The sequence below is a fragment of the Amia ocellicauda genome, chromosome 6, assembly GCF_036373705.1.
Source record: "Amia ocellicauda isolate fAmiCal2 chromosome 6, fAmiCal2.hap1, whole genome shotgun sequence".
Classification (NCBI taxonomy): domain Eukaryota; kingdom Metazoa; phylum Chordata; class Actinopteri; order Amiiformes; family Amiidae; genus Amia; species Amia ocellicauda.
In genome coordinates, this window is record NC_089855.1 from 27,135,469 (window position 1) to 27,162,328 (window position 26,860).

General features: G+C 36.8%; 1 protein-coding gene and 1 long non-coding RNA gene across 3 annotated transcripts; one reads left to right on the forward strand and one right to left on the reverse strand.

Moving 5' to 3' along the window:
- Window positions 1-1,394: 1,394 nt before the first annotated feature.
- Window positions 1,395-15,927, forward strand: cldn10a (claudin 10a). 2 transcript variants are annotated; one of them, XM_066706703.1, is made up of 6 exons: window positions 1,395-1,653; window positions 7,681-7,857; window positions 11,199-11,360; window positions 11,633-11,714; window positions 11,839-11,946; window positions 12,996-15,927. In XM_066706703.1, exons 1-6 carry the CDS (start codon window positions 1,440-1,442, stop codon window positions 13,129-13,131), a joined length of 879 nt encoding a protein of 292 aa, XP_066562800.1. In that variant the 5' UTR covers window positions 1,395-1,439; the 3' UTR covers window positions 13,132-15,927. The 2 variants fall into 2 exon arrangements, with proteins under 2 accessions (XP_066562800.1, XP_066562801.1); XM_066706704.1 differs by lacking the exon at window positions 1,395-1,653 and having other exon boundaries at window positions 7,449-7,857.
- Window positions 1,530-7,304, reverse strand: LOC136751257 (uncharacterized). Its single transcript, XR_010816985.1, has 3 exons — window positions 7,268-7,304; window positions 4,770-4,836; window positions 1,530-1,708 (listed from the first exon to the last, which is right to left on the reverse strand). It is a non-coding gene; the product is annotated as an uncharacterized LOC136751257 (long non-coding RNA).
- Window positions 15,928-26,860: the final 10,933 nt, after the last annotated feature.

A 26,860-nucleotide genomic window follows, 5' to 3' on the forward strand; every position in this document is an offset into this window, starting at 1 on the left:
TGGGAATCAAACTCTCAGGCCAAACGTGTAAACAAAAGTCTTTGTAAAGTGTGATAGGCCTATTGTGCATTTGGTAAAGACATGATCGAGTGAGTGGTTTCATATTGTTGGTTCACATAACAGTGCAATTGTAAATGATACATTGATACTGGGGGGGGGTTGTTTTTATGTACTTGTGCATTGGAACAGGTGAGAGATGTGTGGTGTTCTTTTATTTTTTATTTTCTTTGTATAGGATTGGCCAGCATTGGGTGCCTGGAGCACAGATGCCTCAACATTGAAGACATTATTACAATAAGCCAAATACTGAGGGCATCACAAACACTGATCTGGTCTCCACAAACAAGGTGCAAACTGTTCCCATACCAAGGATCTTGGTCTCTTGTTTGCTCCTCCTCCAGGTCCAATGGCTAACTATAAACTGTCTAAGAATAAGCAAACTAGGCTAACTATGAACTATTTCTGAATATAAACAAACTAGGCTAACTATAAACTAACTATAAACAATTTTCACACTGCTCAGTCTCACAATCTCTCAGTGATCTCACAAATCACTTGCAAAGTGACACCATGCGTTCAACGTTTTTGGTTTTGCCACCTCGTTTTTAAAACCTGAGACAGTTGGCTGTTTGTGACATGTAACGCAATAAGTTCTGTTCAATATCACATGACAGTATTTCGAAACCCAGTGTCACATGACCAGAAGTTTTTGGAACACGTCTCAGAATGTTGTTCCAATGCAGTAAGTGTTAAAAAGATTGGGACAGCATCGAGCGTGACTGCAAAGGAGCCCATCATTAGTTTTTCCCCAGGGTAAAGAGACCTAGCTGTCCCTGGTGAGTTTAGTTGATCTGTGTATAGTTGAGGACCCAGAGATGGGTTAGGTGTTGTTTGTTTTTGTTTCTAAACTGTATAATAAACACATGACACAGCGTTTCACCATATAGCTGGGTGTGTGTGTTTCTGTGTTAAGAGACAAGGGAGAAGCTAGAACAACAAGCAGCCAGAAGTTTAGGCAGTACAGGCTGATCCTTCATTATATATTTCCATGCTGTAAGCAAGACTTAGATTCTTCGTTAATACAAAACTTTGGTCAATTCAAGGGGTCCAGTTAAAAATAATAACAACAAGAAGCGACGAATAAGAATGAAAGATGTTGCATACATTTTAATGTCTAACTCTAAGCTTTTTCTATTTATGTTATTTCCCTTTATGGTACATTACTTTTTTGCTTCTCAAAGGTCTGTCTTCAATGGATTTGGTAGCAACCAAGCACTGAAGCGTGTCAAGATGGGCCCTGTGTAAATCATTTCTGTGCAACACAGGTTCGGCATGTAATTTGGTTGCTTTGAACGGTGAGCTCAGGGTGCTGGCCGAGTAACAGAAAAGATCAGACTGACCTGGGTTAGCTTTTGTAAAAATATATATATTTTATAAAGATGTCAGTATTGCAGATTTTGGCATTCCTAGGGTGCATTGCTGGATTGGGATCTAATCTTGGTGCCACAGTTTCAAATGAATGGAAAATCACTAGCAGGGCTTCCTCTGTTATAACGGCAACATGGGTTTTTCAAGGGCTTTGGATGAGCTGTGCAGGTAACGCCATCGGAGCCGTCCACTGCAGAGCACACCATACCATCTTCCAGCTGGAAAGTAAGTCAAGTTCACTTTGGCACGAAGTGTAGAGCTGGACATCAAGGTCATCAAGCTGATCAAAGAAAGCAGCAAATAATTTAGGGAAACTGTCCAGGAGATACAATTCTTAAGTATCTTAAAAATGTGTCTGTTTTAAGTGCATGAATAATAAATAAATAAAAAGAAAACATGCCACTACAGATGTTGATCCACTCTAAAACATGTACTGTTTTTCTTTATTTAATCTCAACTTCCCAGAATATAATATTCATGATTGTACGATTGCCAGTTTAAACCATTTCCAGTCTGAACATCCGCAATCTGAATAAAAGTAATCTGCTTGTCACTTTCAAAAACATTTAATAAATATATTCAAAATGATAATTTAATAATATGTATATAGTTGGTATTTAAGTAGTCTAATATTAATTCAATTTCTTGTTTTTATTTGAATGTTTTTATTTAATTTATTTTACAATTTAACACGTATATTTAAATGGGGAATATTGCACCTTTTATATAATTGATGTGATGGGGCATGTGGATCCATATTGAAGCCTTATTTAGAAACTTAAGTCATCTGCTTATGACACTCATATTCTTGTGATTCCTATTATTCAATTTAGAATTTAAAAAGTTTTTAGAAATAATTATTTCACAGGCCACATTGTTTTCATTTGACTTAATTGTATGCTTGCTGCAATCGTCTCAAACCAGAAAAGACCAGCCGGTGTTGTTAAATCCTAGAAAACAGACAAAGTTCTTTACATACAAGCAGTGTTCTGTGGTGGTTCTGTTTATAAATGACATAATCTGGCAGATGCCACTAAATTGTGGAGGTTTGCCATTATTGTTGGTCTTTATGGGAATAGATGCTGCTAGTTCTCTCTTGAGTCACTTCTGCTGGACTTCTGTTCTCTTCTGATCTGTAATCTGTCCAAAAATGATTAAGCCTCCTATGGCAATTAAAAACAGGAAGTGTCTGCTTGGAATTGATAAACCGCCAGGAGTGCTATGTATGTTTTTAATGTAGCAAAATATGAGAGCTTGACAGTAGTTCTGAGTAACAGCCAAGATCAACTGATATTAACTTTTGTTCATAATTATGAAAACTGTTTTTAGGCTGGATGCCATTCTCAGAATTGTAACATTGAAAGCACTTTGTCATTCATTCTCCTGTAAGGTTGCACTTTTTCATACTCTTGCCTTTGCATTACTTGCACTTGTATTGTTTATTTTGATATCCACTACGCTCCCTTTCCCTTAGCTCTTAACTTTGACTTAACATCTTGTCTGAACTTTTCAGCTTTTTCATTCTAGGATGTAAGACCTTATATATTGTTTACTGTACATTTCATATACACTTGTGTAAATTGTGAATTTGTAAAATGTATTATGCCTTGAATTGCACTGTATTATTGCACTTTGTATTGCTCTTATATTTTGTAAGTCACCCTGGACAAGGGTGTCTGCTAATAAATAAATAATAATAAAATAAAATAAAATAAAAATAATAATAGTGTCCAATGGAAATGGAAATACTTGATAATTGTAATTATCAATGTTTGATAAAAAAAAACTGGTTGTTATGCATTTTTCATGTACACATCTTCTTTTCCTAAGTAATTTCAGTAAAAATAAAATAAAAACAATACTCATATTTTATTATCTCTATCCTTAGAGGGCACTGTACTGCAGTAATCAGCTACGTAGGCTTGTACTCTTTGATGGCCCAATGCTACCTCTAGTGTCTGTACAACAGAACTGTGTGCATTTACCACATGTATCACTAGAGGGATATCTAACCTTTAAAATGGTTAGAGATGATATTGCTACTGAAAGCACCATTCTTCACTCCCCTCCTCTACTTCTCTAGTCTATGTCCTCCTGTCTTCACTAATACAGAGGGTTCTTATTCTTTCTGGCATTAGGTTTTCTGATGTAGTCTAGGCTGTTTAGAGATAAACAATATAATATGGCTTGTGATTTTAATCCAATTTTTTAAAAGTTATTATGCTTCATATGACACAAACAAGAACCCTGCATTTATCTTTGATGAGCCCTTAACATTGAGTGGTAGCAGTTTTTCAGACTACAGGTAGTTACCAATTTCTGTAGTTGACATTTAGAATCCTTCTATGTCAAAAAGACCTAGATGCCTCACATCTAGTGTTATGGGCAAAACAACATCGAGTGACACCATGGAAATCGGAAGAGAATCAGGATCACAAGAAGATAAAAAAAACAAGATCAATTATTATGAATAAAAGATAAATAAAATTGTCAAGACCCTAAATCAAATGTTATTGCATAGAGCTATGCAAAACCGTAAGGAAACATTACTGAGGATGTAAGAAAGTTTGACAGCAGCCTAATTAAAGAAACCATTGAAAATAATGGGAACATCAAAAATGCAAAATAATGCCCCCGAATAGATAAAAATCAAATTGACCTGAAAAATGATCATGGCACAACAAACAAAAACAGAGATGCAATTATCAGAAGAATGGACGAATTCTAGAAAAAACAATATAGTAGTGATGACGTCAGTAAAGAAGAAGAAAAAGAAGAAGAGGTCTCTGTGAAAACAATTGAAATACCAGATTTGATTCCAGAAGATGTAGGCTGTGCTATAAAGATGACAAACTGAAAAACACGTGGAGATGATGGAATCACAGTAGAGATCCTTTATGTTAACAAATTATGAAATATAATGGAACAATGCAACTGTCATTCTCCTTCTCAAGAGAGGAGAAAAAGATCTGAAAAACTATAGGCTTATTAGTCTACCTCCCAGTATTTACAAAGATATCAACATAATCGCCTTCAAGACGCATTGAACTTCACCCAACCAAGAGAACAAGCAGGATTCAGAAGGGAATATAATAATGATGGATCATATACAAGCTGTTTGAGAAATAGTGGAAAGATGCAGAGAAAATTACCTTCCTCTGTGCCTGGGCTTTGTTGACTATTATTTGATTCAATATATTGAAAAGCAGTCATCAGAGCTCTAAAAAATCAAAACACTGAGGGACACTATAGACCTCTTATTAAATATATCTACAATGGAGCTACATCAACAATCTGACAACACCAAGACACTGACAAGATCAGGATTAGTAAAAGTGTACGTGAAGGAGACACAATCGCTCCCAAAACTCTTCTCTGCAACTCTTGAAGAAGTGTTCAGACTTTGGACTGAAAAGAAAAAATAAGTAAAACAGAACTTATTTGCAGAAGACCTGCAGCTTCAGATTCAATAACTCTCAGATGCAAGCAAGTAAACTGAGTAAAACCAAACAGCTTTAACAAAACCGAAGAAGAATTGAATTTAACAGAATTGAAGAAGGGATCAGCGCAGATGGAAATATTATGGAAGAAATCAAAACTAGCATAAAAATGGGATTGAGTGCATTTGGAAAGACACAAAGAAGCATGGAAATATGTATGCTTGGAATAACAAGAAGAGATAGAGAAAGAAATGAAAACCTATTTGACATAATTGAAATTGTGAAAATATTAAAATGGCAATAGGCCGGACACATTGCAGGAACAGATCACAGATGGACAAAGGAAGCTAAGGAATGGATCCCATGAGATGCAAAAATGGAAAATTAAATAAACCTTGCAGGCTTGACATGGAAAAAAGAAGCTGTAGATCAAAGAAAGTGGAAACATCTCTAGGAGGCCTTCCTCCAGTGGATCCATATAGGTTATGGTGATAATGAACTATGGTGATTAGAGGGATTTCTCCCTTGGCTGCTAGCAGAATGCACAAAACTGAAACAAAGCAGGATGCAGCCAGTGTGTGACCACTTCTTTGTACAGTGTGCCCCAGTGGAATCTGAACAACTTGTCTCATTTATCCTTTCAAAGCATGCTCACAGTGTTACTGTTACACTTAGGTGAATTGTGCATTCACACATGTTATGCATGTCTTACTCTGTACCAATACCAGTTAATCCGTTGTCAAATTAAATTCCTGGAAATAAAAGGTAGTAGCATTTATATTTTAATGATCTACATTTAAAGTCAACATCAATTCTCTGATGCAAACCACGGGCCGGATTAAATCAAAACTTTGACCCACCCGCTAATAACAAACTACAAAGCTGTACATCATAGCAGTTACATTTATGATTAGAAGAAAGTGGCATCTAACTAAAAATGATGCCGCCACTGAGTACAGTTCTGTAGGTTTCTATTAGCGGGTGGATCAAAGTTTTGATTTAATCCCAGCCCACTTTCACATTTATAAGGCTGTGTGAAATGTGAGTCTGTAGGTTGCATTGGTGCCTTTGTTACTTCAGTCCTGTATAGTAGAAATAATGTCATTGGCAGAATGTCAAATAAAGTGTCTGTAAGAAAAGCCAAAGTTACCACAACAATTGGTAACTTGAAAGCCCTTCAAAATGATGTCTTACCAGCCAGACATAAAACTGTCAGAAACATCAACAAGCCATAGCTACTGGCAATAAGATCATCCAGGAATCAGCTAGAAATAGCACTTGGGACAGACAATTAGTGAGAATTCACAGTGAGCAAGTAGCCACATTACTGGCCTGATATTCTTGCTTGATATTATTTTACCTTATTTTTAACTTATTTATTTATTTCAATTTTTTTAAGAAATGTATGTGAAATGTATGTTTTTTTAATTTGTTTGAAAGTTCCGTACAATGGACAAAAAGAAAGTTAGATTAATATTTGCAAAACAATGGTCAACTCCTGTAACATGCTATGTCTTATCAGTAGAGATAATGTTCTGTGTGGATTGATCCTTTTGATTTCCCATTATTATTTCTAGGTTGATAGAAGCCGTAGTCGTGAGGTGGCTATGGTAAATTGCATTCCAACCTTTCATTTAGTTTATTAATTAAACCGTTAAATACTGAACTTTGAACCCCCGAGTCACAATTGACTTCACTATCATTATTGTTTAACTACTTTCTCTTTCCAGCCTTTGTGTGAAACAACGTTGTCAGGCTAAGTAGTTAATGACCAACATGCTTGGTAACCATCTACAAAGTTAGTTGACAGGGATGACAAGTCTCAATCTGAGAAGTAGCTGACGTATTCCCATTCAGGGTTTTTCAGACAGCTCAGGGTATTATTAACTGAAGAGAAGGCCAGGCCCAAGGAGTACAGGTCTACACAGCTCTGGATCACTTGGTACTTTAGTGGGTCATTCAATTACACTGAGAGAACTTTCTCATATAGAAAACTACACAATGTACACATATACACTACAGTATATTTAAATATATTTTTTAAAGCTTTTGAGGAGATACAAAATACATTTTGTTTTAACAGTAACAAGTAACCAGCATACAATCCAAGCATTTTTCAACTTTAATCCTCTGAAACCTCCAACCCCAAAGCAACAGCACTAAAATAATTTTAAATTAAAAATGACTGGCTTTTTATATTGGATTAAAAAATAAAGTGAATCTTCCACAGAGCATTAATTACTAGCATAAACTAAAATGTATTAATCTTTTAAAAAACATTACTATCTGTAAATGTATAAATCATTTTAATCTCAATTTTATTTTTGGTGGGTAATGTGTGACATAATATAGAGGTACTGGTAGACTCACCTCAAAAAGCTACACACAAGATTGCTTACCTTGATTTTTACAACACTCTAGTATCTCCCGTCCTTGGGAATGATATTGTGTAGCAAAGTATCCTTCACAGTGAAGTTCAAAGCTATTGGTCAGCAGCTGGTGATGCTGAGGGGCAAACCACTCCCAAATGAATATCAATCAGTCCAGGACATATTAACTTCAGAAAGTTAGACAGGCATTGCATTAACTTCTGCTAGATTCAGCTGTCCCAGCTTGGATTCTACCTGATATCACAAAAGAGCCCAGTAACCGGAAGGAATCCTCTTAAGGATCAGTAGGGAAAGCAAGAGGACTGTTTGCATCCCTATTGTGAAGAATCCCATCAACAAAGGACTGGTGTTCTGTCTGTTTTTTCTGTTGGTTTTAAAAATGACCAGTATGGGCACCGAGATCCTTGCCTTCATCTTAACAGTTTCAGGCTGGATCCTTGTTTCCTCCACTTTGGCCACTGACTACTGGAAGGTGTCTTCAATTGATGGGACAGTCATCACCACAGCCACGTTCTGGTCCAGCCTCTGGAAGACCTGTGTGACTGACTCCACTGGCGTCTACAACTGCAAGGATTTCCCATCCATGTTGGCACTGGATGGTCTGGAAAACATTTTTTTTCCAAATAATATTATATTATTCTTATGATGATTATAATGATTTGAATTATATTCTTATTATTGTTTGTAGTAGGAGAAGTACTAGTTGTTGTTGTATTGTGCATTAATTTAGTAAGACCGTGACTGAACACCACCTTCAGCCTCAGTAGCATCCAGTGCTAAACAAGATCTCATATATACATCTATATTCATCCCACCAGTCAGCATGTTATTTAAACGGAGCACTTTCAGAGATGGAACAATCTCAGATACATGTAATGCAGTTTTGGCTGAACCAAAAGAAACATCACAAATCCAATCTGTCAAGCTCTGAATACTACTATAATATGTAGAATAATAGCATTTGGCAGGGTTTGTTTGCAGCATCATATTATGATAATGATAAATATGTACATGTGTTTGATAGTTCAAAAACAATTAGAGAAATAGTTGGTAACACTTTGCAATAAGGTACTGTAATTCCTCATGAATTACTATATGAATACTACAGGATTTCAACATCAATACATCATGACCATCATCTGAGTTCTGATGTTGAGCACATGAACCTGCACGTACCCTAACCCTGTTATACATGTGATTAACATAAGAACTCAGATGAAGTGCATGACATATTCATGTGTTTATCCTGTGGCATTCATATATTCATTCATGAGGAATTATGGTACCTTATTGTAAAGTATGACCAAATCGTTATTATAACAAACTGTAGACAAAGAACAAAGAAATATAAGTACAAGGAAAAGCATGAAAACGGGCCAGGGTACTTTTATGTATAACCGTTATTTAACTGTTAAGAATCCAGGGTCACACATATGTGCCAACCGTTAAACTGGCTTCACCAAAATCCAAATTTACAAGGCCTCTGCATGTGACATGTCTTTCACACTGGTATCCTAAGGGTTAATATAATAATATGCAGTATACAGAGAACTATTTACCCAGCCGTATTGGGCTCTTACATGGATCGCTGAATTAATCACCACTCTCCAACTCTCAGCCATGTTTCAATTCCAAGGCTATTACTCTAGAAAACTTTGGGTGACCTGAGAGGGAATTATGTACCTTGAGATGCAGTGCCAGTGTTATTTCTAGAAGTCATTTGTTTTTCTAAATGTCAATGGTTAGCATTTTCTCCTGAAAGATCGGGCTATAAATCACCGCTTTATGGGCCCATGAAGCCGTTTTGTTCATGCCCCATTTGCTTTAGGGGTTATATGCTAAAAAGTCAAAATAAATCAAGTGTTGATGGCAAGTGTTATTCCTGGAGAAAAGTGTGACTGTGCCAGCATGTGGCCTGTCATTTCTATTGCCTTGGCGTGCTAACTTGGGCACATTTATTGCAAGGTTTTGGTTTATGTTTTCTTGCCCCGAAGCAGATTCAGGTCGCATGAGTGAGTTTTAGAGGAGATGGGGATGAATTTACTGATCTTTTATCAAACCATATGGAGGTAACATAAGCATATTCACCTCTGTTAGTAAAAGGTAATCAATTAACTGAAGAATGGACAGGAAACTATATATATATATATATATTACAGTTATCAGTCAGGTTCTAAGCTCAACAAAAGCATGAAGAGAGAACAAATCTGAATCTTTATAATGTATTTATCCTGAAATGTACAACATCTCCTACAGCACTGTCCTGACACACTGGTCTTAGTCTATCAGTCTTAATACCAGTTCAATATCAAAAGTAACTTGTTTGTGATTACACAAAAATCCAAACTAGTTAACCACTTGTAGAGTTCTCAATGGTATCAGAATGTTCCCAACAAACATTTCAGGAAGACCAAAACAAAAAAGAAGACTGCCAAGAAGAAAATTATATAGATTATCCATATCTAGGTTAAAACAAATTAAATTTCCTTATTTTTCTTGGCCATGGGATTTCCCCTACATGAATACTGTCATCAAGCAGGTCAGTTAATTACACTGAAGATCATTTACAGACTGAAAGGACTGAGAGCAGCAGACGTTCCAGAAGAGTCATTTGCTACTCCATTTGACCATAATTAAGCTTGTCATTATATGAAATAGGTGCCATCAGTTGGCGGGACTAACATAAATTAAAGTTCTAATTTAGGAATCTAGAAGTGTTTTCCTTTGAGACTACAGTGTATTCTTTTATAATTTAGTCTAGTTAATATGCCAGAAAACTTTTATTTAAAGAAAAGTGACAGCAAGTCCTAATGCAAATGAAAATGTATAGATTTACTACTACAGAATCTGCTGCAAGAGATACACACACACACACACACACACACACTTTTTCAAGGTCAAAATAATAGTTTTCAGACAGTGACTTCTCCATGACTCCATGACTCCATGACTTCTGAAATGTTTAACAAGACTTTTGGAGTCCTTTATGGTACTATTACCATGTATTCAGCTAAATCTGAGTATATTTATGTATTTTAAACCTACACCTCAGCTTTATTGTAATGTTGTCTCTAACTCTAAACCCAAAAATTAACTGCACTGCTAATTTATCTTTAAGGTAAAGCATTTGTTGTAGTTCATGTCCCGACAGTGGCTGAATTCCATGGGTTAGATTGGGGAAATATCACTCAACACACTTGGCTATAATCCTTCTGTGTGGTTCACTGTATGGTGTCCAGATATTGCCTGCAGCGGAAAGTATATATAAGTATTAAAAATTAAAAAACATGACTGAAAACATTTGAATGTTTTTTGCTGTTGCTGTATGTATATGCTTCATAATATGTGTGTAATAGTGGGAGTCTGAGTCTTTCAGTTTAAAAAGTCACACTACGAGAACACGATGACAGGTCTGAATGAAACACCTCCAGGAACCTGTGGGGTTGAGCAGAAGATTGTCTGTAACATTGTTACAGACCTGTAACATTGTCTACTGGGTGCATTCGTCCTCCTAGCTTTTAATTTTGTTTTAATTTTGAATGTTAATTTTTGTATTACTATTTGATATTACTGCTGCTTCTTTCATCCACAGTTCAAAATGACACTTCTAAGTAACCTGGCAGGATAGTTACAAAGGTCTTGAGTAAATTAGAATCGTAATATATAATAGTTATGTGGTCTCACTTTTGTTAAAGCAAATTTGTATTATTATTATTTACCGATCTATTGATTTTTCAAAAGTTTACACTTCCTGGTCCAATTAGAAACATGGGCCACCAGGGGCCAGAACAATGACACAATGTGCTAGATGTCACTTTCACTTTAAATTGCATTTTTGATATCAAAATAATTTGCTTGAATATCTGCCAGAAGTACTACATCCTCTGTGTTTCAAATTGTGTGGGAATTGACTATTAATTATTACTGTTTTGCAATACAGGCTATATCCAAGTGTGCAGAGGTCTCATGATTGCATCTGTCTGCTTGGGTTTTTTTGGAGTGATTCTTGCAATGATTGGTATGAAATGTACCAAGATTGGAGGAACCGATAAGACCAAATCTAGAATTGCTGGTTTGGCAGGTGGAACTTTCATAATTGCTGGTAAATATTGCCGTTCTGTCAACACTGCTTTTGCTATGGTATCTGTATCTGTCTTGACAGTGAAAGTAGATAATATTTAATGCCACTGACACATAATGAAGTACACTGTAACCAGATTTAGGTACAAACTTATTTTCATAGGTAGCCCCTAGTCATTTATTTATATTTTTTTAAAGAATCCTGAAAAAAGGCATTCAAGTGATATGGCTAAATGTAATTTGATATAATCTATGTCCTAAAAAACACTGTTAATTAAAGTCTTGTTTTAACAGGTCTCTCATCTTTAACTGCCTGTTCTCTGTATGCGCACAGAATCACATCAGAATTTTTTGACCCTACATATGTAGCACAAAAGTAAGTGGAACAAATGTTATACAGAAAAAGTTTGATTGTTTTAAATATTTTTAGTAATAAGTTTTCTATAAAGAAGACTGATGAATTTCAGTTTGATTTTGTGTTACTGTTTGATTTTATCCAGATATGAATTGGGCGCAGCACTGTTTATTGGCTGGGCAGGTTCTGTACTTTTAATTCTTGGAGGTGTGGGCTTCTGCTTCTCATTTGCAGAAGAGGGGGAGCAAAAAAGGTAGGATATGTGTTTGCTGGAAACTGAAATGTATTTAAATGACTAACACATTTTCTTTCAATAAAAACTATTTTCTCTGAATATATTTTCAAACTAAATGCTTTCCGCTAAAAGAATAATCACTTTGGTTATAATACAGCTCTGCCCCCTGAACAATATTTTGCAAATCAAGAGGGAGTAAATGTACCATAATATCTCCTTCTTGTGGTGTTTTGGGAGATGTTTCTTTCACGGTTTACTACTTATTATATTCACATCAGATGGTTTGATTCTTCCAGAGATTAAAATAATCGCTGAAGTGATCAAGCACAGACATCTCTGAGACCCATAGGCCATATCTGTCCAAACAGCTATCTAATCCTCTATTCAGAGCCAAAGTTAGACTTTTTGGAGAATATTAATTCACACATTCTCTTGCCGCAGTTAAAAGGACATGTAAACATACTTTCTAATTATTAAAGTGCTGATTTGTATGTACATTTTAATTAAAAAACTCAACAGATCATTTTCAGAATTGCTCCTTGAAAATCCATGAACAGGCATCACTGTATCACCATTATTGTAACTCGCTCAGGTGTGGGGCATACTTAAAATTCAAGCACATTATGAGCCAAAACATACTTATTAATGAAGGACTTTGTAAGAGGAAATAAACTAATTTAACTGCAGTATGAAGATATTAATGATTTATATGGCTAAAAACAAAGTGGTGTACTTTTTTCTGGGCGGGATATATACAGATTAACTTCAATTAGAAAGTTGCTAAACAGAATTCAAGATATCCATGTTCATTATTTAGCATCTGAACTTAAATTGAATTTGAAATTAACTATATAGCACTCCTAATGAAATTTTGAAATGTGACAACATAGCAGTTTCTCTCTGCATGAAAGTGTGCAACATCTGGCTGGATATAATCAAAACTAATTAGATGTACATATGACTATCAATATATGATGAAGATAATTATCATTATACTATAAAGCTAAAGCTCTATGACCTTATCAAATTCATTTAACCTTGAAAAGCATACTTGTTCTCTTTTGCAGGAGAGCATACACTTACAGTGGTGCAGCTTCATTCATTTCTTCTCGCACTAAGGTCCACAGCAGACCTGGAGATATTAAAACTGGTGGGGAAAATGGCCAATCTTCAAAGCAGTTTGGAAAAAACGCCTACGTGTGACACAATCATTGAAGGGACTTATTTTTTTCACAGTATTGTTCATCCATAGGTGTGGACCTTTGCAACACAAACTAAAATTGAATCCTTGATTGGGCAGAACAGTTCACAACGAATCATTGTGCCTGTATTCACACCACAGTATTGAAGGATGATCCCTTTCCTTTGTGTGTATTAAAATAAGTGCTGGAAGGGTGCGATTAGTCTGTTGGCCTGAAAATACCTACCCTTAAAGTCCTACCATTACCCTAGCTGCCATTCATAGTAGTGGTCTTCAATTCAGTGGGTCTTCATGTGAAACATCATGAGTTTGAAGTTAATTAATGTGTAGTTGTTCAATAATTTCATTTGTAATAATAAGAAGAAAGGAAAAACAAGAGAAAACAAGGAAAACAAGTTTTTTTGTAATTGTCTGCTGTCCCTTTCCAACAAATATACGTTGAAATGGTCTTCAGTAAAGAGAATTGCCTTTTTTTCCTGGAAATTCTATCGTTCATTTTGGCTCCGTACACAACCTCTAGATCACCTTGATGTTACAAATTAACGTATTTCCTGCACCATTAAACACTAGTCTGCTAAAAAAAGGTATTGAAATTGATGTCAGGTTCTCTAGATAACCCAAGGTCCCAAGTGCAGTGACAGAGCATTGTACATGTGAGACCCACTCACCTATGGTGTCACCTAGATTTCTAATCACACTTTCTATCTGCCAGGTTGTAAAAGCAAAGTAAGATTATTTTAGTTTAGAACAGCAGCACCTGAAATGCATTTCATGGAGCGCTAAATCCCAAATAGATCATTTTAATGCTGCATCTGAAGGCCTTGGGAAAGATGGTTCAGGTTAACAATCCAAATTATAATTTAGACAGGACACAAAGTTAAGCAAGTTACAGTGCCATGAGATCTTACATGACCCCAAGCAATAAGGACCTTAGTGTACCATCTCATCCAAAAAGCATAGTCACCATCTGGGGTATTGGTTTGGGATTTCTGATGTATTTCAAAATAACCAAATTAAGCCATTTAGGAATGATTAGAATCCTCAGGTAATACAGATAAAGTTAAAAGGTGCAGGACATTTTAAGGAAAGTCAAAAAAGGAAAAAGAAACATTTTTAGGAAAATACAAAATGTTGTAATCTCAAATTAAGGAACAATCAATGTAGTTTCAGAAGACTCAATTTCATGGCAAAACTTTAACTATGATAAACAACTTGAGATGTTCCATTGTATGATTTATAAAAACACAATGCCTAAGCTTACATTTTCCCAAAAACCCTTTTTCAGATATATTGAGTAATATCAACATTCAGTGCCAAGCTTGTACAAAGAAAATTCTGTACTGCTTTGCAGTCGTGCCTTTGACCTAATGCAGTGACTCAGCCATTCCCTCAACTGGGATCAAGAAGTGGTTTAGAATCGTTGTGTTACAGCAGTGGAGGTTTTCTGTTGTTGCACAACCTTGACATTTTTCAATTTAATTATTTATTTTTAAATAACATTTTATCCTGGAGAATTATAAACTGATAAGCCTAGTGCCCTACATCATTAGTTTTTTGTAAGATTAAATTGGACATAATACATACTCTATCTGGTATAATTAAAATTTAATAAGTAATGCTCAGCATTATGTCCACCTTCCTTGTAACATTAAGAGCATGTTAATGGGAATTAAATCTATGCAGAATATATTATTTTCAAATATATTACTAGAAATTTAAAATATTTTATAATATGTTATATAAATGTATATAGGTCATATTGTTGATAAATATATTATAATATACTGGAATACAGTGGAATATACTTTATAATAGGTCACTCATAAACTATATAGGTCACACTTTGACCCACCTGATAATTACAAATTACAAATCTGGTAATGATGTTAGGTTCCATCTGGCATAGAGGCAATAAGCCTATAGCCAGCAAAAGATCTGGCATCAATACCTGGCTTGTAAATTCAAAATAAAGGTGGGAAATTGTCTTTGAAAATATGATATATCTGGCCAAATTCAAGTTGTATATTCAGAAATATATTATGTACATTTTCAAAACAAACATTCTAAAACATTTATGTATTGTCTATTCTTACTGGCAAATTGAAAACATATTTAAATTAATGTTTCTGTTTTCCTTTTGGTATTCACAACTATAGGTAAGCATTGGTTTGCAGAGGAGTAAAAATCTGTTCACCAGTCCAAAATCTGCTTTTATGATATTAAATGCTTGTACATCTTTTCCAGACCTGTTTGTTAAATGTTAGCATTGAAGTGTAGACAATAATCAACAACTTTCACAAATCACTATGTTGAAGCAGTGTATGTTTTCTGAAAATGACCATAGATTCCATCAAAACAGACAGTGTCAACATCAATGTGTAATTGCTCTTCGGACAGGACAAGAGGTTTCTTTTAAAAGATCATCAATTTGCCTTTATCAGAATTGCATCTACTGTATTTAAACTATAGACATGTAGCATGGTTGTATACAGTATGTTCTACCTGTGAGTTCATGTTCTCAACAGGTTCTACAATAAGCAGGGAAGGAGTTATAGTCAGGGCACTCTCAATATAGTTATGAGCTAAACTTGAAAGTAATTACAATACACTTATAAGGTTAAATTACATGTTATTGAGGAATATATGCAAAAAATATAAATATACAGTATAAACAGTGAAATGTATGTGTGTTGATACATTTATTGACTACACTAAAATGTTTTATATACCTCATTCAAAGCTGTAATGTTAATACAATGTAAATTTGCATGATAATAAAATACAAACTATAATGTAAATGTGTCTGTTTATATTTATGTAGGTATTCAGAACTCCATATATAATCCAAAGATTAAGTGTATTCTATTCCTCCAAATTCAGCTGAATTATTTTTAAAAATCGTGTAGAATTATTTAATTTAACTATGGGGTGAAATTGAGTGAATTTATTTTGTGATTGATGAAAACAGAAGAAATATTCGGATAGAAATCTGGCTTCATTCAGAAATAAATGGATAAGATCCACAAAGAAAATACAACTGGTACTCTAGGTTAGAGCTAACAGATCAAGTAACCTCCCAAATGTATCACATATCATAAAATGTTGATTAAACATGAACATTCATTCAGTAGCACACTCCATCTTTTTGATATTAATCAATCAAAGTAAAACTGTATGACAGATCGAACAGTATTTTTCAATATCATATCTGTCAAAAAATACATTACTAAGCACTGTCATTACTAATTACCACAATCAACATACCATATTTTATAATTAGTTTTATAACTTTAATATTACTTTATACAAGTAAAGATATTTTGAGCTATTTTTCCATTATTTGATTATCTTCTTAACAGACGTGTAGTGGATTTGGTGACTTGGACACGGACTCGAGCCACAAGGTCAAAGACTCGGACTCGGACTCGACTTTTTCAACCATTCTTCATGAGTCATTATCATTACTACTTAATTTAGCATAATCTATTATTCATTTCTAAAGTAGTATAGTATAGTGCTGAATAAATATCAAACACTGCCAAGATCAGAACGATGTTGTTGTGCAAACACTCCATGCTTTGCTTCTAAGCTGTTCACAAGCAGCAGCAGTAAGACTGGCCCTGCCTCTGACTGAAACTGAACTGCAGTTATTATTTATTTATTTATTTAATTATTTATTTCTTAGCAGATGCCCTTGTCCAGAGCGACTTACAAAATATAAGAGCAATACAAAGTGCAATAATACAGTGCAATTCAAGGCATAATACATTTTACAAATTCACAATTTACACAAGTGTATATGAGATGTACAGTAAACAATATATAAGGTCTTACATCCTAGAATGAAAAAGCTGAAAAGTTCAGACAAGATGTTAAGTCAAAGTTAAGAGCTAAGGGAAAGGGAGCGTAGTGGATATCAAAATAAACAATACAAGTGCAAGTAATGCAAAGGCAGGAGTATGACGTTGTATAAGTGCAATATTACAGGAGAATTAATGACTAAATTACAAGTACAGTCTGAAAAGCACCGGAAGGAGGTCAGGGACTCTGCTGTTTTGACTTCAGTGGGCAGGTCGTTCCACCACTTAGGGGCCAGGGATGAGAAGGAGCAGCTCGGGAGGAAGGGGAGTGGAGAGGAGGCAGGGTTAGTCTTCTGGCACCGGAAGACCGCAGCATTCTGGAGGGGATGTACTGTATGAGGAGACGAGGGTCTGAAGGTAACTTGGTGCAGTCTGTTCAAGACAGCGGTAGGTGAGGGTCAGTGTCTTGAACTGATGGTAGTTCTGAGGAGAGGTGGGGTCGAGGGTTGGTTTCTTGAGGAGTGGGATGACAGCAGCTTGTTTAAATGCAGAGGGGAAACAGCCAGAGAGAGTGAGGAGTTGAGGAGGGAGGAGATGAAGGGGAGAAGATCAGGAGCAGTTCCATGGAGGAGGCAGGTAGGGAGAGGGTCCAGGGCACACATTGTTGGTTGGTGGCCTAGAAGGAGAGAGGAAATTTCATAGTACGAGAGAGGTGAGAATGAAGAAAAGGAAGCTTGGTTGGTGGGAGACATGGGCGGGATGGGAGAGGAGGGAAGACTGTTGAAGAGCTTGCGGATGTCTGTGATCTTGGAGGAGAAGAAGGAGGCAAAATCATCTGCAGAGAGAGAGGAAGGGGGGGGCGATGAGGGAGGAGAAGGTGGAGTAGAGTTTGCGGGGGTTGTTGACAGAGGATTCGAAGAGTGATTGGAAGTAAGACTTCTTGGCTGAGGTGAGTGAGGCGGAGAATGTGGACAGTAGAGAGCGGTAGAGTTCGAGGGCAGCTGGGAGTTTGGACCTCTTCCACTTGTGTTCAGCGGCGTGCAGAGTGGTTCGTCTTGAGCAGAGAATGGAAGAGATCCAAGGCTGAGGAGGGGAGGTACGGACAGGACGAGACGTGAGAGGACAGAGAGAGTCAAGGGAGGAGGTGAGGGAGGAGAACAAAGAGGAGTAGCACAGTTGATAGATAGATGGAAAAAACTGTCAATGGAAGGTAAGAGAGTGAGAGCAGTGGAGGCAAGGGTGGAGGGGGAGATGGAGCGTAGATTATGGTGGAGGGTGACAGAGGGAGTGGGTGGGGTGGGGAGGGAGGGGAGAGAAATGGAGAAGGAGATTAAGTGGTGGTCTGAGATGTCCAGGGGCTGTCACGGAGAGCGACGAAGGGGAGCAGCCTCTAGAGAAGATGAGGTCTAGATGGCAGTTCCACAGGCCTCCAGAGAGTGGATCAGAGGGGAGGGAGGAGGAGGGGAGAGGCAGAGAGATGAGGTTAGAGGGATTAGGGAGGCAACAACGTGAGAGGAAGGAGAGAGTAGGACTGGGATCGGAGAGATTGTCATGGTTGCCTGTTGTTGCTGTGTGGCGTCTCCTGGCAGTCTCCTCGCTGGAGTCCCACAGCTAGAATCCCTGCTCTTTGTAAGCGTGGCCCTTTTGAAGGGGGCACTGAGGCTCCTGGCGCTGACTGCTGGTGTGGAGGACCTGGGGGGCTGTTAAATACCCGACCTACAACTAATTAGCAGAGAGCACACCTGAATTGCATTGGATTACACTGTTCTGTCAATATTTTAAACAGGCAGAGAGACGGATTGGTGGTAAAAGAAACTCGAGAAGTGAATTCGGATGTGTGTGCTTTTTTACATAATGATTTGTATTTTATATACCAAAGCAGGAAAGAAAAAAAAAAAAACTGACATAGATATTGAATATTTCAATATTGAAACATTGAATATGATATGTCTAGTAAATCTAGACTGAGATCAATAATCTAGACCCCCAACCGCCATTTAAAATGCATACAGAATCAGAGATTTTACAGTGTGTGCAAGAAACAAAACGACTATCATACTAAAATTGAACTGATTGATACTTTAGAAAACCAAACCGGTTTGTCAGGGACGGCACCGCCCCTAAGTAATTGAGCAGCGCTTACGTCATTTTCTTAATGTTAATGTTTCAGTTTGTGTTCATGGTGCGCAGATTTGCACAGTTCTGCAGAAATCCACCGATCCTATTGGTGGAGCTGCACAGATCTGCGCAGAACTCTGGAAGTCTGCACTGCAGAAACTCAACTTTAATGTTATGATGTCTGATTTATGCTGCTGTGCTGCACTCTGGGAGCAGGAGGAAGTAGACAAAACAGTCTGTCCTGTTGTGATGAATTGTGGTCAGCAACTCCTGTATTAAATGGCCACAATCATTCATATTTAACACTCCACTCCAGTGGAAGCAAAAAAATCTCTAAAATATCAATAAATAAATACATTATGCATTTGATTTGTAGAGTACATTATGCATTTTTGATAACACCATTTTTCTTCTTTAAAAAAACAATGCCACTAGTTTATCTACTACCAGTCTTTTTAACAAAATGTAAAAGCAGTAGATATTTTTAAGTAGCTAAATATAAGCTGAAGAAACGAAGGTACACAGTGCAAGTGCAAACAAAAATCTAAACATAGAAAGGTTACTAATGGGCCAAATGAACAAACTTCTACTTATTGTATTGTAACGGCAGGGAAATGGGGAATGTGTGAGACTTTGTGTTGGACTTGCAGGGGTGTGTATGCTGTGTGATAGAAAGCAAGTCAGCAGTGTACGTGTGGCGTCACCAACCATGAGTCCCTCTGCAGCAGTGTAATGCTCTATGATTGTTTATTTGTAATGCACTTTAGCACTTTAATCCAGTAATTCCACAATGTCTCGAATGGCCTCCTCTCATTTGTAAACAAACGTAATTGGTGATGAAATGTAATCCAGCATTTTACTGCACTGTAGCCATACTACAACATTCAAATTATGTATTATGTATCAAGTCTGCTTCTAAATAATTTCATGTATATGTAGAGAACAATCCCACCATCTTAATTCAAAGAGAACGAGTGGTAGGCTGCATATAAAGCTCTCACCTTAAATGCATTCTTTATACAAAGACATTTCATCAAAGTTCTTCAATCCACAGTGCCCTGATACAGGTAAAAGTATCAGCATTTTTTTAACGGGTTATTCAGTTTGCCATCAGCATTGCCATATTTTTCACCTCCAAATGGCATGGTGATAGTTATCTATGCATACCTTATCAATGTAAAAAGTTTATATTCTTAAATCATGAGAGCATGTGTCTGAGACATTCAAGTTCACGCTGGATCGGTGTCAGAGTTAGCAGAAATAAAAACATGATTTTGAAAAAAGCACACGCAGCTATTCTATAAACAATAAATAAAGTAATGTGAAGAAAAGAAAAGAAAAGGAGAGAAGATACAAAGAATTTCATGGTTATCCATCCTGTTCTATAGTTCCAACTCATGGTGACTTCAATAAGTATTCACAAGAATAATAAGTCATTTAAACGGAACCTGATGATGCTTTGCAATATACCATATAATGAAAGATTGGGAATGATGGTATCCAATCTTTTTGAAGCTGGCTGTTTTATACCAACTTCTAGTGCTCAACAGTGCTCCAGTGAGTAAGATCCTTACTAAACAAGGAAACTGATATGTTGTTATTCACGTTTGCACCCCCAGTCCCCGCACCCCATCCCCCAAACCCATCCCATGTAAGAAAAAAACTAAATGGAAATCTTTGTGAATACATTTGAACAGGTGTGTATTCATGTTTGGTAATATCTTATATAATGAAAGATGGGGTCAAAGAAATATGTCTGAGTATGGAGCTGAAGTCAAGGTGAATTAATGTTCATCATATAGGTTCTGAACCTGAACTGAACTTGAATGAAAATAATGAAAATGAAAAAAAGCAAATCTTAGTTTTGTCTTGAGGTCTGCATAAAGGTGTGCAACACCTGTTTGGATCTGATTAGTCCATTGGCTTGAAAATGCCTACCCTATTTAATCCCTTACCTTTACACAGCTGCAGTTTATAGTATTGTTGTTCAATTCAGTGGGTTGCTTCACTGCTGAGATGTTAATTTATAAATGTTAAATAACTCCATTTGTAATATTAAGAATGAAAAACAAGAGAAAAGAAGGAATAACAAATATACAATGTTTTTAGTTTTTTGATATTGTCTGCTGACCCTTTCCTTTTTGGGGGGCCAACAAATATATACTTTGAGATGGTCTTAGGGAAATTGAATTGCTGGCTCTGCACACCACAACCTCTAGGTCACCTTGATGTTGCAAATTAACGTATTTCCTGCACCATTAAACACTAGTCTGCTATGGTGTCACCTAGATTTCTAATCACACTTTCTATCTGCCAGGTTGTAAAATCAGAGTATGATTATTTTAGTTTAGAACAGCGGCACCTGAAATGCATTTCACACAGCACTAAATCCCATAGGGTTTATAGATCATTTTAATCCATCATCTGAATGCCTTGGGAAAGATGGCACAGGTTAACTATTGAGAAAATCCAAATTGTAATTTAGACAGGACATAAAGTTAAGCATCCCAGTCTTTGTCTACAGTGCCATGAGATCTTACATGACCCCAAGAAATTGGGACCTTAGTCATCTCATCCAAAAAACAGTCACCATCCTGTGGTATTGGTTTGGGATTTCTGATGTCTGATTTCTGTTTGGTCTCCAAACAAATTTGCATACTTAACAATGTTCCATTGTATGATTTATAAAAACACAATGCCTAAGCTTACGTTTTCCCAAAAAACCTTTTTCAGATATATTGAGTAATATCAACATTCAGTGCCAAGCTTGTACAAAGAAAATTCTGTACTGCTTTGCAGTCGTGCCTTTGACCTAATGCAGTGACTCAGCCATTCCCTCAACTGGGATCAAGAAGTGGTTTAGAATCGTTGTGTTACAGCAGTGGAGGTTTTCTGTTGTTGCACAACCTTGACATTTTTCAATTTAATTATTTATTTTAAAATAACATTTTATCCTGGAGAATTATAAACTGGTAAGCTTAGTGCCTTACTTAGTGCCACATTAGGAGCATTCATACTTTTAATAATATGTTTAATAAAAAGGTACTCTGTATATTTCAGGATTTAAAATAAACTAATTTACTCTATGCATATTCCTATATATATTTTTAACCTACAGCTTAGGTCAACACCAAGTGTATGGTGCTCTGTCCTTTCTCTCACTCAGTGCTGCTGGTAGCTTGGATTATCCCTTTCTCCAAATGAAATAATGGCAGTTATCTATGCACAACTTATCTCTATAAAACACTCTTAAACCATGCGATCATGAGTGAGGAACATTAGGGTTAACACTTGATTGGAAATCTGTATGGTTGAAAACATTAAAAGGCTTCGAAAATCAACTCATTTACACCGATCAGCCATAACATTATGACCACCATTATGACAGTTGAAGTGAATAACACTGATAATCTCGTTATCATGGCACCTGTCAGTGGGTGGGATATATTAGGCAGCAAGTGAACATTTTGTCCTCAAAGTTGATGTGTTGGAAGCAGGAAAAATGGGCAAGCGTAAGGATCTGAGCGACTTTGACAAGGTCCAAATTGTGATGGCTAGACGACTGGGTCAGAGCATCTCCAAAACTGCAGCTCTTGTGGGGTGTTCCCGGTCTGCAGTGGTCAGTACCTATCAAAAGTGGTCCAAGGAAGGAAAAGCGGTGAACCGACGACAGGGTCATGGGTGGCCAAGGCTTATTGATGCACATGGGGAGAGAAGGCTGGCCTGTGTGGTCCGATCCAACAGACGAGCTACTGTAGCTCAAATTGCTGAAAACGTTAATGCTGGTTCTGATAGAAAGGTGTCAGAACACACAGTGCATCGCAGTTTGTTGCGTATGGGGCTGCGTAGCCGCAGACCAGTCAGGGTGCCCATGCTGACCCCTGTCCACTGCTGAAAGCGCCTACAATGGGCACGTGAGCATCAGAACTGGACCATGGAGCAATGGAAGAAGGTGGTCTGGTCTGATGAATCACGAGTTCAAGGTGTTGACTTGGCCTCCAAATTCCCCAGATCTCAATCCAATCGAGCATCTGTGGGATGTGCTGGACAAACAAGTCCGATCCATGGAGGCCCCACCTCGCAACTTACAGGACTTAAAGGATCTGCTGCTAACGTCTTGGTGCCAGATACCACAGCACACCTTCAGAGGTCTAGTGGAGTCCATGCCTCGACGGGTCAGGGCTGTTTTGGCGGCAAAAGGGGGACCTACACAATATTAGGCAGGTGGTCATAATGTTATGGCTAATCGGTGTACATTGAGACAATTCCATAGCTGTATGCAACACTTTATATGTACTTTCCCAGTCTTAAATGTGCTCACTGAAATCTCATATTTTCTGGTACAAACCTACATATATCCCTGGAATGTGCACAAATTCATAGGGTTTTGGACTAATTCTCCTCATTATTGTCACATATTCTATTGGATTTTCCAGTTTGATGACTCTTCATCCTCTCTTACTCTGACATAAAATGACTAACAGCACTAATAGCAGCAATAAAAAAGCCACACTGCAAACCTGGATAGCTCTGACTCCAGTTCTGCATCAGACTTGGTTGTACATGTCCAACTAGAACAATCTACAGATAGACTTAGTTGTGCCCATGCTACCAAAATACACAGTTGGAGTCTGGCCTATATGCTACCCTCTGTAATATTTCAATGACATGGCCTCCCTGCCTTCCATCCCCTTTTCCTCTGGTTTACAAATCTAAAGTGTTACTATGTGCCTGTTTGTTTTCACATGTGCATTCATTTGCACCCTCCTATGAGAATTCAAATAAGAAAAACAAAGAACTAAAAAAGAAATGATAAAAAAGATTCACCCCCAGCCAGCATGGACAGGTTTCAGAGTTAGCAGAAGTAAAAACAGGATTTACAAAAATATGTTTTTTATGGTAAATGCGGCATTTCTAAAACTAATCATATTTTGAAAATGAAAAGGAGAGAAGATGATTATCTGTCCTGTTCTTTAAGGCCAACTCAGGGTGGCTTCAATAACTATACACTCCAATAACAAGTCATTTAGAAGGAACGTCCCGATGACTTGCAATATACTATATAATGAAAGATTGAGGGTGACGGTATGCAATTTTTTTGAAGCTGCCTGTTTTCCTGTTTTATATCAACATCTATTGATATGTACTGCATAACTGACTAATACTAATAAAGGAAACTGATATGTTTTTATTCACTTTTGCACCCCTGATCCATCTCCCCCTCGCCCACCCCATCTCATGCACGAAAAAAAAAAAATCAATGGAAATCTTTGTGAATACATTTTAACAGCTGTGTATTAATGTTTGGTAATATCTTATATAATGAAAGATGGGTACAAAGAACATGTTCTGGGGCGGCTTATTTTGAACAGTTTGAAAGTAAACAGGTATCACGGTGGCCAAAATAAGTTGACCACAACCCTTTCCTCATTTGGAAACTTGATAGGTTTTATTCATAGCTACCTAATGTCTATCCCCACCTCATGATCAATGGAAACCTGAACCGGTTCTCAAATGCTTTCAACTCACAGGAGATATCCCAGGGCCATTGATAGTTGGCATGAACTTAAGCCCTGTTCTTCCATGCTGCTCAAGTAAACAAGTTTCAGGTTTCCCAGTCAATGACTGGGAAACTTGTGTTTAAACTCCATTAATTGCTGCTTGGTTCAAGCCTTAATTATTTCAAATACATTTCATTAAGTTTCTTATTAAATATGTCCAGCCTCATCCTCCATTGTTTACCTTCTGAAAAGACTAAGGCGTTAGGACAAGAGGAGTTACATTGGAAGTCAATGGCAATGACCCTTTAAATGAATTAATTTGTTTCGTGTTATGAGTGTATTAGGTTTATTTGTACATGTGTAGGAATGAAAGTTAATATTATGAAGTGAGTTTAAAGACATAAACTGTAGCTTAATAATGTAAGGCTCATTACAATGTTTTGTAAGGTTGCAAGGTTCCTAGACTAGAAAAACATTATCTTTTTAGCTACATTTCATATCTTCAGTTCTTACACATTAACAGTTCTGTAAAACTGGATAGAAATGTAATATATCTAATATAATATAAGTATTTCACTTATGTATATATGTCGTTATTACAGTTTATATGGTTTACATTTAGACAAGAGTGTTATCTGAGTAATATTTGCAACCCTTATTATCTAGTAGTGCAATACTTTTTCTGCATGGTTACTGTAGAGGGCAGCAATGTTGAGAATTGTTTCTTTGAACCTGATGCTTTTTCACAATGTGAGAAGTGACTGATTTTACATATTTGTACTCAGATGCTTTTAAATGATCTGGTGAAGTGTATATTAGTATGTGATGAATGGTAAATAACAGTCCCAGTTTGAACTGTTGAATGAAAGCAGTACCAAGAATGTAAATGTAAAAATCCCAAATGTTCTATTAATGCACAAACAGAACAGTGGAAAATGGCGCTTGGAAAAAGGCAGTTGTATTTTGGGATTGAGTTTACAATAAGGTCCTTTGTTTCTTCAGAATTATTTTCTTTCTTTTCAATCGCTATAAAAGACTAGTGTGGCCCTCTCAGCTATGCCCTGTCAATATGCAGATCTAAAATGACTGACCAATTACTAGGAGAGTAATTTAGTCCCCTAAGCTGTTCAGACATTGAAACAAGTGTACGAAGCTCTATCAATCTATCTATCTCTATTTTCTCGTTTGCCTCTTGCTGTGTGTGAGAACATAATTCTGATAATCAGTACTAGACAGCTCTGTCTGGTGAGAGCCTTACATGTGAACTTTCATTGAAGTTATGTTATGCAACTGGCCAAAGACATTTTCTAGTTGAAATTTGAACCTAAAACTTTAACATTGTGATGAGATTCGCACAGCATAGGCATGTGCTAACACACTCCTTCAGATTAATTTATTAGGCACTGCAGTGGCTCTGTGTGATTGTCGTCAACGTTGTAGGAGAGAAGGTGGCTGTATTAAGTCTCTATGAAAAGGGCAATAGACCGAGTGTCTATATCATGCTGGACATTGCTGCCCCCTGCTGCCCCGGCACTGGTTTGTTGTCTTTCAGCTCAGTGTGGGCAGTCTGTGTGCTGCTAGTGATATGGGCAAACAAAACACTTTTTAACAAAGTTATTTGAAGAGTTTTGAGGGAATCACCATGAGAGTTGATTGAACAATTTATAAGTTGCTAAAGCAATCAATGTTGCTGTGGAATAAATATATACCCTCTTGCAAATTATACATATCTATAATTATCAGTATATTTCAGTATAGCGTAAAGACCTGGAGATACTGAATACAAGAAATACTCACCCGTAACAATACGAGTTTCTGGTTGTGCAAAACTACAAAGCTACCAACCACGCCCCTTGAAATAATCACCACTTCAGGTAGGTTTGTCTTTATTTTTATAAGGCTTTACTTTGTCTGAGTTTAAATTAGTAAGAACAAACTACTTTATACCTTGTTACCACCATTCCAGATTTTCTTTATAATTCAATCAGCTGAGTTACTTTCTATCTCAGTCAATATTGGTATCCATCTCCTGCATAACTACCACAGGATCCAGTGACGTTCTGGGAAAACACATGGTAGGCCTACTCAGCAAAAAACAACCCAGGGAAAATATCCCTTTCTGGTCACAAACAGAGATCAACCAATCCCAATTAAGGGAGGAAATCAGAACTATATCTTTGGAGAGATTAAAAGGTTTAGAGAAGATCACAACTTTTAGTTTTCCTGGTGTCTGAGATTGAGATCTCTTGTCAGTTAGGAAAACTCTTCAGAGAGGCTTTCTCTTCAATGTTCTGGGCTGGATCTTTGTGGCG

Excerpts from the sequence above, each read along its gene's own strand:
- cldn10a (XM_066706703.1), top strand. The coding sequence starts at position 1,440 with ATGTCAGTATTGCAGATTTTGGCATTCCTAGGGTGCATTGCTGGATTG. Across the intron at positions 1,654-7,680 it reads TACCATCTTCCAGCTGGAAA|TTTCAGGCTGGATCCTTGTT; the intron begins GTAAGTCAAGTT and ends TCATCTTAACAG. Across the intron at positions 11,361-11,632 it reads TGGAACTTTCATAATTGCTG|GTCTCTCATCTTTAACTGCC; the intron begins GTAAATATTGCC and ends TTGTTTTAACAG.